Raw genomic sequence first — 13,283 nt, forward strand, 5'->3', positions numbered from 1 at the left:
TGATGATAAGTTTCAAAAAGATTTAGAAAAGACTAAGCATTCCCATTACCCAAGTGAATGTCCTACACTGACAGGCTAAAAGAATTTGATGTTTTTAGTTGTGAACATTAGACTGTGAGGGGACTACATTGTGTATTTAATTGAGATTAAGAATCCTAATTAAAGTATTCAGACTCTTAAAGGCATTTTGTCAGGAACAGTTCTTTCCGGGCCCTATGCAGACGACACGATCCGGAGGGTGAAGAAACAATAGGGAAAAATATCATGCAGGAGTGGGTCAGGAGACAGGGGGGCATGTCCGAGGTGAGCAGGTGTCCAGGGGAAGTGAGTCCGGGGCGAACAATCCAAGCTTAAATCCAACAGGGAAATTCAACACGGGAGGCAGAGTCCAAGACCAGGGGATCCATCCAAAGTAATTAAAAACCAGAACTGGGTCGGGACCGGCGGGGCAGGGAATCAGGAACAGGAAACTAAAACCATAACGGAGCCAGATGCGGCAGGACCCCGGGCTCTCACGAACCGGGATTCAATGAGAAGCGTCGGGGTGACGCCTGCGTCTGGCTCTTAAGGTTGGGCGAGAGCTAAAACAGGCGCAGGTAATGGGGCAGAACAAGGAAGGGCTGGAGCGCCCTTAAGAGGGGGAGTAGCGATCGTGACACATTTACAATGGTCTTCTTCTTCTACAGAAACACCAGTGAAACGTGAACCCGAGGGGGCAACCAGAAACAAAGGAAAGATTTAAAAATCAGAACAGGAGGCATATTTTAAACAAAATGTTGTGGGACTCTGGACCGAGCTACCGATATGTTATTCTGCCATGTTCCTGAAGCTGATACACTTACTTATCTGCCTTAGATCTGCAGGTCAATTAGCTACTAGCAATAACGCACTAAACTGACCAAATGACCAACTTCTCATTTGAAACCTTTCTTATATTTTATATAATTTATATTAATATATGATTCCGATCAATCCTGTTCTTTCACTTAAATGGAAATTGAGATATCATTACAGGTGTTCCCAAGATGCAGTCAATAGTTGTTAATAGAAGGAGCTTTGAACATGAATTGTGCAATTTCCACTGAACGATAATGACCAACTGCTTTTTCTCTGATTGTCACTCCAGGCAAAAGAATCTTTTCTAACAGCATTTCTTTAACCAACAAAATATGAAGCACTATATTGTCTTTCTCTGTAAATATTTATCCTAAAGCCTTCAATACATTCCCAAAGGACAGGTTTAAGATGCAGTAACAGGTCTTGGAAAGACAAATTGTGCTGTCCTGCTGTGTGTGGTTAGATATGTGTTTAAAAATAGCCTTTACCTTTGTGTGACAGCAGTGCAAATTAAAAGCAAGAAAATAAACATTTTCTTTACTTCTTAAAAAAAACTTTACTTTGAAATTATTTTGTGTACTCAATTAAAAATAAATAAGTAAAGATTACTTTTAATCTAGCAGATTACCATTGCCAACCCAGTTATAACGTTTATGATTTTATCAATTTTTAAGAATACAGCATTACAAAGAAAACTAGATATAAAAGGACACTGTTTCTTGAACAAGTCATTGTAAAATTGACAGTGGAAGGAAACAGCTGTATTCAAGGCAAGGGACAAATTATTGAGTCAATCTTATATTTTGAATCTGGTGCTTCTATAATTATTGAAAAATACTAGCATTTGGTATTATGAAACCTGCAATGCATTATTTAGTAGTGGGTTTTGAAGTGCTTATGGTTAGAATCACTTGACTTTATCAGGGTCAGTCATGAATGATCAATCAAAATTATGCCAAATTTGTGCATTAACCTCAGTTTACTTTCATTCTCTGTATACAGTTCCTACTTTAATAACAAGTGAATGAATTCAATTAATCCTTTACTGTTTTTTATCACAGGAAGAGTACAAAAATATGTTTTTATAATGAGGTGAGGCTAAAACCATATTTAATTTCTATATCATAATTATAAGTCTTACATTTAAGAACTGCAGCTGTTTTTTTACTGTACCATTAGGTGCTTTGTTTTTCAGTACTACAATTTTGCTTTATCAGGCTGTAATAATCATTGAAAGACCATGTGAGAAATGCTTACTGAATTGAATTCTATGCAATATAAAATCATATTTACTTCTAAGGAAATATACTGTAACAGTACTTTCACATTTCTAATCATTTTTAAACAAAATTAAGAAAATGTCATTTTCTATTTTGCCATTGTTTTTCACGAGGAATGATGGCAGCCGAAAGCTTGGGAGAATTTAGAATCATTTATTGAGATGTGGAGATTTGGCGTAACCCGCTTGGCTGAGGGCCGACCTCCCGGCCATTGGACGGGGAGGATAGGACCCCCATGCGACCAATGGGGTAGCTGCAAAGGTGGAGAGGGGGTGGAGGAGGGATGCAGAAAACGAACGAGGAAGAGGAGAGGGTGACATTTGATATATATGGAGACCGTTGCTTACGTCAGGATTAGTGGGAATTGCGGCAGCTGTGTCGAATGAGCTCGGCTGCTTTCATTCCTCCCGAACATTCATTAAAAACTCCATTTCACGAGGAATGATGGCAGCCGAAAGCTTGGGAGAATTTAGAATCATTTATTGAGATGTGGAGATTTGGCGTAACCCGCTTGGCTGAGGGCCGACCTCCCGGCCGTTGGACGGGGAGGATAGGACCCCCCAAAAGAACCAAGCGGGAACCCCAGTCACCAGTGCAGAAAAAAAAAAAGAAAACGAATGGTTATTAAACTAATTCAGCCGAGGAGAGAAAGTGCCTGCTTGAGGGTACTGGGGTTAGTTTTGATGTATGCATGATAAGCCTCGGAGGACCAACGGCCGAGTTGCTTGATGAGATACTCGGGTATGCCTTGGCGAGCGGCAGAGGACGCGGCCCCTGATCTGAAGGAGTGCCCAGAGAATCGTTCAGGGGGGTATCCGGCGGTTAGAAGGATGTCGTAGAGGTGAGAGAGGAACCAGTTGCGGGTCACGATACGGCCCTTCTCGTTTACGAACAGAGGGTCAGTAGGCAAAGCTCTGGCAGAGGTGCGAAGATGTGCGTAATGGGATAGAGGTTCGTAAGGGCTTACGTATGAACAGATTTTGAAATAATAGATGAGAGTGCCGGACCCGAGTTGGTCGGTTTTGCTTTTCTTGAGATAGAAGGTCAGTGTATCGGAAGATAAGATGGAGATGTCGGATAAGCAGGGTTGAGAAGAGGGATCGAAGGATGCGGAAGCAGCGGTAATTTCGGAGCACCTTAGGAAGCCGAAGAAGACTAACAAGAATAAAGATTCGAGAGTGCGGTCGACCCAGGGTGAGTGGTAACCCGACCTGAGAATGTAGATGCAGGATTCGAGGATGTCCAAAGTAAGTGGCGCGCGTTGGTTCGGAAGTGGTTTTTCGAGCCGCTGAAAGCCTTTAAGCAGGAGACTAATTTGAGGGTGGATAAGGGAGGGGCAGGTCGTGCCGAAAAGGAGTTTATGGAAGAAGTGGATGCCGCACAGGTATACTTTGGTGGTGGATGCTCGTACCTTGAGTGAGTTTCTACAATAGCAAACGAAGGATGATACAGTGAGAATATCGAAAGAAGGGAATTTTATGTTTGTGGAGAGGTGGAAGGATTGGAAGCCCTTCCAGGCAGTCCAGTAAGAGCTGAGAGTTCGAGGGGCAATCCCTAAGAGGATAGTTTGCTGGGCCAGCTGGACTTAGTGATGGAAAGGATGATTCAGAGGAACGTGAGTTCCGAATAGGGAGGTACTGTGCATGGGTTCGGTCTTGCATCTGGTGCCAAGTTCCTGAATTTCTGAAATTGAAAGCGAGAGAGAGAGTCAGCTATCTCATTAAGGTGACCTGGAATGTGAGCAGCTACGAGGACGAATTGATGTGTGAGAGAAGTCCATTTAAGGTGGCGGAGAAATTTCATGATAGATCGGGATGAAAACCTTCCTTTGTTGATTATATGGACTACTGCGTAGTTGTCCGAATGGATAAGGACGGATTTTTGTTTCCAATTGTGGCCCCAAAGAGAAGCTGCAACGACAATTGGAAATATTTCGAACAGGGCCGATGACTGGTCGGCGAGAGGGATCGAAGAGAGCTCAGGAGGCCAAGGGGCCGCAAACCACTGGCCTTTGTAATAGCCTCCGAAACCGACTGAGGGGGCTGCGTCCGTGAAAAGCTGGATATCCTCGGCATCGGAGAGGAGGTCATCGTAGAAGAGAGATATGCCATTCCAGTTGGCCAAGAAAAGCTGCCAGAGTCTGAGCTCGGATTTGCAGTCGGCTGAAAGGCTTACGTGGTGGTAAAGAGAGGGCACGGAAGAGGCGAGGTCGAGAAGGTAGGAGATGAATGACCGTCCTTGGGGGATGATACGCATGGCGTAATTGAGGTGGCCGAGCAGAGAGAGAAGATCCCTCTTTGTGCAAGATTTGGCGGAAGAATAGGTAGAGATGTACGTCTGGATCCTGTCGATCTTGTCGCGAGGCAGGGAGGCAGAGAAATTGATGGAATTGAGGGTGATCCCGAGGAATTGGATTATATGGGAAGGACCAGTTGTTTTGTCTGTGGCGAGAGGTACCCCTAGTTTCCCGAAAACGGAAGTAAGTGTGGAAGAGGCTCTTGCGGGTGGGGCATGAGGAAAATCTATGGTAAGGAAATCGTCGAGAAGGTGGACGAGAAAAGGAAGCCTATAGTTATTTAAGAGAATCCAGCAGAGCGCTTCGGCTAAGGTATCGAAAATTTTTGGGCTACTCCTGCATCCGAAAGTAAGGCGGACTGCGAAGAAGAACTTGTTACGCCAATGAACTCCAAAGAGGTGCCAGAAGTCTGGATCGAGAGGCATAACTTTAAAGGCACTGGAGATGTCGGCCTTAGCGAGCCAGGCGCCCGGACCTGCGATTTTGATGAGAGAAATGGCATGGTCGATTGTGGCGTAGTGGAGGGAGAAGTCTGAACTGGGAATGAGGCTATTGAGACTTGGCACGCGGGAGTTATGGGGAGCTGACAAGTCGATTATAAGGCGTTTTTTACCGGAATACTTACGGACCGCTATACCGATGGGATTGATGCGGTATACGGGGAATGGGGGAGAGTCGAGTGGGCCGATCATGAAACCGTTCTCGACTTCAGATGCTAACAAGGAATCGACGGACTGGGGATCGGCGGTGGCAGATTGCAAATTTTTGCAAAAGACGGGGGAAGAAGGAAGTGTGCACAGGCCTGGTGAGAATCCGAAGGAAAGGCCGTCAAGTAAGATGTGGGTGGAAGAGGGGTCAGGGTGACGGAGCAGTTTGGAAGCAAGAGCGGGGATATCGATTGGGGTAGACAAAAACGCCAGTAGTCATTTGGGAACGCTGAAGGTGGAGCGAGCATGGAAAGGCCGGCGGGGGCAGGCGGAGCGAGCATGAGCTTCGCCGCAGAAGCTGCAAATGTGGAGGAAGCGACAGAGGGAAGAGGTGCATGTCGAGGAATTGAAGTTGTTGCAAATTTGTTGACCTCTGATCATCACGATGGGGCGACCACGAACGTCTCTGGACCGGGAAGGTTTGAAGAAGACCTGGCGGGAGAATTGATGCTGAGGGGGAGAAGGGGCAGAGTCGCGGTTGGGCTTGTGGACTGTATTTGGACAAAGATTTGATGAATGTGTCCAAGAGGAACAGAAATCGCAGGAAAGAGCTCTGATGCCGGCGAAAGTGCGGCAATAAAGCTCAATGTCGAGGGCTCCCCAGTAGGTGCGCTGGTTCCATTGGAGTAGGCGGGCAGCGGCCTTGGCCGAGAACTGCTTGTGGCATTCGTAGAACAGGGAGCCCTCGAAACGGACGGATAGATCGAGGATGATGTGCATGTAATCGTCGAGTTCCTGACGACGTTCAGGAAAGGCGGAGCACATGATGTCGCGAAAGATGCTGAAAGCCAAGCAGAAGTCGGAAATTCGAAGGACTGAAGCAGGGTGAGGGTCGGAAGATTTGAGAGTAACGGAAATCGAGCCGCAGTCGACTGTTCTGGAATCGGAGTTGTAAATGGAGGAAGAGAGAAGGTGAGCTAGATTGACGTCCGCACCTCGTAGAATTTGCTGCCGGAGTGAGAAGGAAATGGGAGGAGGACTTAACTTTAGTGCGTTAGGAGGAGCTGGGAGAGGAACGGCTGTTCGGAGAGAAAAGTCCTTAGTAAAGGGGAGATTGGAATCCGGGGCCGAAGGCATGGGATGATTGATGCCGTGTTGGACACCGGGGATGGGAGAGGATGAGGAGGGAAGAAGAGAGGAAAGCAGATTGTGGTAGGAGGGGTTAGACAGATCTGGGGCCTGAAGCTCATTGGCTTGGGATATGGAAGCCGAAAGCTGTTGAGGAGGAATTGAAGCAGGGGCGAAGGCTGCGTGAAGGACTGAGGGGGCTGCCGAGTCGTCTTGGACGCCAGGGGGTGGGGGAGGGTAAGAGCCGCCTGCTGGCTGGGCTGCGGGTTGTTTACTGGATGGCCTTTGGGCCGTGGAGACCGCTGCAGGGGCCGAAAGAAAAGAAACCGGGGCCGAAGGCACCAAGCTGGCGGAGCTTGGGCCGTGTTGGACGCCGGAGGTAGAGACAGAAGAGAGTGCAGAAATTAGATTAAGCAGAGAAGGGGGTTGGGGAGGGGCGTGAGCCTGGGGCCTTAGACCCGGCAGCAAGGAGTTTAGGGAAAGAGGCTGGGCTGCGGGTTGTTTACTGGATGGCCTTTGGGCCGTGGAGACCGCTGCAGGGGCCGAAAGAAAAGAAACCGGGGCCGAAGGCACCAAGCTGGCGGAGCTTGGGCCGTGTTGGACGCCGGAGGTAGAGACAGAAGAGAGTGCAGAAATTAGATTAAGCAGAGAAGGGGGTTGGGGAGGGGCGTGAGCCTGGGGCCTTAGACCCGGCAGCAAGGAGTTTAGGGAAAGAGGCTGGGTGGAAGAGGCTAGGTGCGGTTGTTCGGCAGAGGAATGGATTGGTTGGGGAAGAGACACAGACACGGATATATCAGGACAAGACAAGACGGAAGACGCGACAGGCAGAGGCGCGGACGGCCTCGGGGTCCTCACGTTGGGATGAGAGGCGGCGGCGCGGGTGATGTCATCGGAGGGCGCCGGGAGAAGCTGTGTGGCTGATGTTTCCTTTGTGTAGACTGCGGTTAAGTACAGGGAAAACAGGGCTTTTTTGGAAGCGTTTCTTTTAAAACGGACTCCGTGTTTTCGAAGTATCCTCTGGAGGCTTGCTACGGTCCAGTTGGAGATCGCAAGGGATGATCCAGGAGAAGGGGGGGCAGATGTGCGTGAAGCGCGGCGGCTGGGACGTCCTCGAGAGAAGCGGGGGTTATTTGGAGACTTTGCCGTGGAGGGACGGGAAGGCTGGGTTTGTGGTGAGAGAGGGACTACGACGGCGGAACGCAGTCTTCGGCGAGGAGTTGAATCTTGTGAGGACTGGCTGGGAGATGAGCGGCGCTGATGTGGCACGGCGGGTGAAGGAGGCAATGAGACGGAGGTGAGTGGAGCGGGGGGGGAAGGCTGGATGAGAGGGGTAGGAGAGTCTCCTGTGCTGCATAAAAGGTCTTCATCGGAGCAGCGAATTTGCAGATCCATAAGAAGGGAGCACGGATTCGAGCTAGGCGAAAACGAACCATGCAGAAAACGAACGAGGAAGAGGAGAGGGTGACATTTGATCTATATGGAGACCGTTGCTTACGTCAGGATTAGTGGGAATTGCGGCAGCTGTGTCGAATGAGCTCGGCTGCTTTCATTCCTCCCGAACTTTCATTAAAAACTCCATTAAAAGAAAAACGTCAAGTCTTAAATTTACTGAGTTCTCTTTCTGGACAGCTGATGTGAGATCCTTTGGTATCACAGTCTCAGACACCACATTATAGAAAATTAATCAGGATTTATTACCCACCGGTCCAACAGATGGGCCCTACGTCTATGCAAGATGTTTATCAAATTTGTAGAGAAATGTCGGTCTCTCCCCTGTGAGGTGTGTATAGTCCAGGGATCAGTACTGTGTTACTACCTGTAACTCATGATTGAACAGAGCTGTCCAGGAAATGATGCTCAACTGGCTAAGAGCTGCTTCTGCTAGGTGGATCAGAATACGTCCTTATTTGTATTGGATACCAAGGTGGCTTGGAGTGAATTTACTGAGATGTTCCTCCTTCTGATGCCTTAGCTTTAGCATTCGCTATCTGTAAACTTGCAAATCGAAGGGACTTGGAGACCCTGAAAGTCCTCATTTGCGCCTGTTGTCTTCACTCTCCTTCCACTGGTACAAAAACATGCAGCAGGGAGCTGTATTATCTATGTATAAACTAACAGCAATGTTAGGTGCTGAAACATGATAAATAAAACATAAGGATATTGAGTTAACACATCATCAACTATCAACTTTGATGTGGTAGTTTCTTCAAGGGTTAAGCTAAATGATCACTATGGTGATGGTAAGCTAAATGATCACATATCTTAAAAATATGTTCTGAAAAAAAGAGAAAGAAGAGCTGTTTCAAGAGTTGTTTTATGGGTAATAACAGTAAACATCTATATATAAAGATATAGATCTTTATATCTATAGCTCTATAGCTGGTTTGGAACAGGGAAAGCACATTAGGTCCCTTTCAATTTAAAATGTGGTCCTGGCCAATACAAAAGAACGATTTATGGCGAATCGTTCATAAATAAAAGAATATTTATGAACGATTTATGTGAGACAGAATGAAAGGAAATTAAAAGCAGGTTTCTTTAGCTTTAAAAAAGTTTATTACTTTCCATCTTGTTATATTTATAGACAGGAATCTTATACAATGAATGGCTGGTGCACATCATTCTAATTTGCAACGTCCTTATTTATAACTGTATATTTTTATTTAAGAGATTTCTAGCATTTTGCAACCTGCTTATATTAATCATGGGTGTTCTGGTCAACACAAAAACTATGACAAATTGAATGTCATAAATATATTAGGAATTATAAAATAGGTCTAACTAAATATCATTCTCAGTTGTCCTTGATTGTGAAATGAGATGCTTAGTCTGGGTGGCTGATTGCCAGCAGAGCTGATGTGGGTGAGAAGGCAACAGCCAATCTGTGCACCTCCACTTGTTAACATAACATATAACTTTACTTCGCGTATCCTTGGAGCTACATGTCATTCTTGGCTCAGCGGCACCAGTTTTCACTGAAAATAATGGTTATTTGCGGCAACAGCAACCTCAAAAGATCAACAGAAAGTGCACACAGTTTAATTGATTTCTCAAAATGCTTAAAAAGGATTTTTTCCTCGAAATATTATTTTATATGATCCTATTATCAGCAACTCTTAAGTAATGACTGTGCCAGAGAATTCTCAACATTTATTTGGAAAATTAGATTATCTTAATCAGAGGTATTAACATTACTTTGTTGCATTTACTATGCGGTCGTGGAATTATTATCACAATACACATATCTTCCATTTATCGGCGAGAGATACAAATAGAAAAAAACATGATTTTGTCGGTCTGGAAGATCAACATTGAATGCCAGTATCGACACCTGGTTAATGAAAAAGGGCTGCAGCAGGATTACAGAGCTCTGCATTGTCAGCATTGGAGATTGAAAGAAAATAACAGCGCCAGTATAAAACTGCTCCAAGGGCAAATTTACTAACAGGCAGGACTAAAGGTGCCGTCACACGACTGAATCCTGAAGTCTGGAGTCTCAATCAAGCCCACACTTCAGATAACATCCCCCCAATCTCCACACTCATTAAAGAGTGTGTTCATGCCTGTGCTCCAGGCACTCAAAGGAAAAGTTGAATACCCTTCGATTGCTGCTACTAGGTTGTTTGAGTGAATTAGAAAGACTGACTCACCAAGGCAAGTCTTGACAGGAATCCCTTTCTTTTCTCTTAGGAACAAACTTACTTTCCACTTTTTTTAATGCAATAGATTCTATTTGAAACACACGGCCTGTTATCTGCCTAGTACCTTCAAAATACTAACTGCTTGGCAAAGACTGAAGGACATTCAACAAGGTATCTGTGGCCTTTGAAATGAGCATCTTTTTAAGGCAAAAAAGTTTCATCAGTGTTATTCAAATTAGGATATTCTTTAGTGTCCTTTGCTCCTGTCTACTGTATATACAGTACTTCATAACCCTTTGATTGCTTGATGTCACTTTTTTTCATTCCTATTTGTAATATTCTGATTTACAGCCATTTAGTATTTAATATTTTAAATCACACATGTCAACAATTCAATTCAGACAACATTTTTATTATGGATTTATAATTGGAAATTATACATTGTAATACAAGATCATTATAGGAAAAATATTGTACCTATACATTTTACCTAACATTTACCCAGTTCAACAGTAGTTAATTGTCAAATGAAGAAGCTTGGTTTGTTTTACATAACCTGTTAAAACTTAATTAAATAATACTTTAAAATGATAAATGTTTATTTATAGGAAGTTTTATTTTTTACCAAGATAAATAAGAAAATGAAACAATTATAATACCAAGTATGTAATCGTATGTGTCTTTGGCTTGTTATTTTATTACTATTTTTAATAAACCTGTTGAAGGCATATCTGTGCCATACTGTACATTCAGGAGGAAATGATATAACCCAACATGTCTTCAAATAAGCAGATTAATCAAATTGGTAAAAACGAGTTCATAGCTTCTTTAGCATGAAATAAAAACAAAGTGGAATGACTGTGCACAAAGCTTTGCTTGGCAGTACCTATTCACTAGTTCTCCAGTTTGGCATTGGGTTTGCAGACGTGGCTCTGAAAATGAATGACATGAGTGGAATCCGTACGCTTCCTGCTCTGTCACAACAGAAGAAACACCCCTGCATTAAAAAAGAGATCAATGAGTGAGACATTTTTTTTCTGTTGTTTAAAAACAACAACTGTATACAAAACGAAGGATTGTAAATCTGAAGAATGTGCATGTTGGCAAAAAACATAAATACACTATATTTCTTTCTTATCCCACATTTAAACTTCAGCTACAGCACTATGACATACTGTATAAGTGTTTAACAAAGTGTTTCACAAAGCCTGTAGTTTAGTGTACACAGTTGTTAATTTATTCTGTTTATACCTAGTTATTATATTATAACAATTTAATCAAATTAAAATAAATTAGCATATACATTACATTTTACATTACAGTCATTTTAAACACATTCAGTATGATTTCCTCTATGTTCAATTAGGTTAGGAAAATTGTTCAATACATTCAGAAGCATGACAGGTACAATTCAATTATCTTCTTTTTCATTTGCTGCCTTAAAACTCCTTAGTTGTACTGTGCAGAAATTACCTTTGTCACCAAGCCAGTCCACTGTAGTCCACAGCAGGGGATCTGTCTGAGAGAACTGTAGATGAAGCAAAATAATGCCTTTAGTCAGCACATTACAAACTACTCATGTGTGGTCATTTCAATTCCCACTCCTAATGTTGATTTTTAAAATTGTAATAATTTCTCTAAAAAAAACACTTTTACAGGAACACTGCATGATGGCATCTTAGATAACATTTGTATTCCAATACTGTATATTCTCCTTTTGGCTTTATATCGATATCACCAAATATGTCAGTTCAGTCTTATATAATTCATGTTACAAGCAGCAGCAGCACAACTGCTGCAAGCTGTACAGTGTAAGTCAAAAAGAACAATAATCACTATGATGCCATTTGTGTCCTATTAGTCCCGTATAGAAAGTATTGTCTTGTACTGCACAAAGGAAAAATGAGCTGAATCCTACTACAGGAGGCAAATACAACCACACCCAGGATGATATCAGTGCAGCTCTTTCAACACCGACTGCAAGCCTTGAGTTTGGATGTGAAAGAAATATCAATTGTATATTATATAGAGTTTAAATCAATGTGTTTGATTTTGTTACTAGCAGATCACTTGAAAAAATCTCACAATGAAGATATCGAAACCAAATACACAGAGGTCAAAATGAGAACACACGAGAGTTCACAAAGGGATTTAGAGACATAGAGATTTAGAGGTACAACATATATTTCAGATGAATATATTTTAGAGAATTAAAGATTCTACATGGAGGTCAGTTCTGAGTGATGCGCCTCATCTGTTAGATTTTATTGATTTTTTTTAAAAAACTGCTACGCGTGGCATTATCCCTCCGCCCATTTTCTAACCACTTCATCCAGTTCAGGTCAGCAGTGGAGCTGGAGACCATCCTGGCAAGCAAACGGCGCAAGGTGGGGTATACCCTGGAGGGGATGCTAGTCCACTGTAGGGCAGACACAGAACCAAACACAGACATGCACACTCTCACACCTGGAGCTGGTGTTCCCTGAAGTCAATGAACCTACCGGTATGCCTTTGGACTGTGGGCGGACACTGGATCGCCCGGAGGAAACCCACGCAAGCATGGGGAGAACATGCAAACTCCACACAGACAGAACCCCAGGTCCAGAATAGATCCCTAGAATAGAGCCCCAGCGCCCGCATGCTGGCCATCAAGACATCATATAATTATACAGAATCTAAATCGCAACCGCAGTCTGAAAACAGCATGATTGCAAGATATAATTGTGCAGTAAAAGCCTTGGTACAATATTTGAAAATAATAACAGCACCTACCAGATCTGCTCCCAAAGAATTTAAAAACTAAACATACTGTAACTCTCAAATCCCTGTGAAAAAAGATCTGTTTGTCCATGACAGAGTACCTAAGGGAATTAATTATCCAACGGTGTATCAGAAAACCTTCATGGGCTTTTGCTTTACACAAAGCTACCTGTTTTGAAACCAGGGAGTGGTTAACTCTAGACTTCAGGAAAGATAAGTTAACCTTCCTGCAGCATAGTTTGTATTGTAGTATTTTTTTTCAATTGATATAATTTTCACAGAACAAAATTGTTTTCTGAAGCCTTTGTCTCTGCAACTTGCTCAGTCCATCGGGGTCAGTTACCTAAAGCAGCAGCCTATTCAGCAACACAATAAGGGCTTGAAACGCGTGTCCGAAACAATGATGGCTAACACCCACAGGTCAGAGGGGAAATGGCTCTATGTATCATGGCAGATGGCAGTAGCATGCAATCCCAAGGGATGGAGGGAAAGGGCCAACATCCTGTTAGCCAGATCAATAACTGAAGCAGGCTAGGCCACATGCTCAATAATCCACGCTTGAGGCAACATACTTGTTTCTTTGGCTGGGCAAAGTGGGGGAAAATAAGAAGATAAAGGAAGTTTAAAAGGAAGCATCCTGTGATCCCTGAGTATTAATGGAGAAACATCTGCTTTCTGCAGAGGAAATCTGCCC

General features: G+C 43.7%; 1 protein-coding gene across 1 annotated transcript in view; it reads right to left on the bottom strand.

Moving 5' to 3' along the window:
• The window catches only part of LOC148840177 (uncharacterized), a 71,038-nt gene extending 58,648 nt beyond the window's left edge, over nt 1–12,390 (bottom strand). The window contains exons 1-6 of the mRNA XM_088936541.1: nt 12,331–12,390; nt 12,122–12,248; nt 7,044–7,126; nt 5,763–6,068; nt 3,733–5,147; nt 2,855–3,031 (exon numbers count right to left, since the gene is read on the bottom strand). Of these exons, the coding sequence (XP_088792667.1) occupies nt 2,855–3,031; nt 3,733–5,147; nt 5,763–6,068; nt 7,044–7,126; nt 12,122–12,248; nt 12,331–12,390 (2,168 nt within the window). The remainder of the gene's footprint in view (nt 1–2,854; nt 3,032–3,732; nt 5,148–5,762; nt 6,069–7,043; nt 7,127–12,121; nt 12,249–12,330) is intronic.
• Nucleotides 12,391–13,283: the final 893 nt, after the last annotated feature.

The sequence above is a fragment of the Atractosteus spatula genome, chromosome 2 (genome assembly GCF_055471065.1).
Source record: "Atractosteus spatula isolate fAtrSpa1 chromosome 2, fAtrSpa1.hap1, whole genome shotgun sequence".
Classification (NCBI taxonomy): domain Eukaryota; kingdom Metazoa; phylum Chordata; class Actinopteri; order Semionotiformes; family Lepisosteidae; genus Atractosteus; species Atractosteus spatula.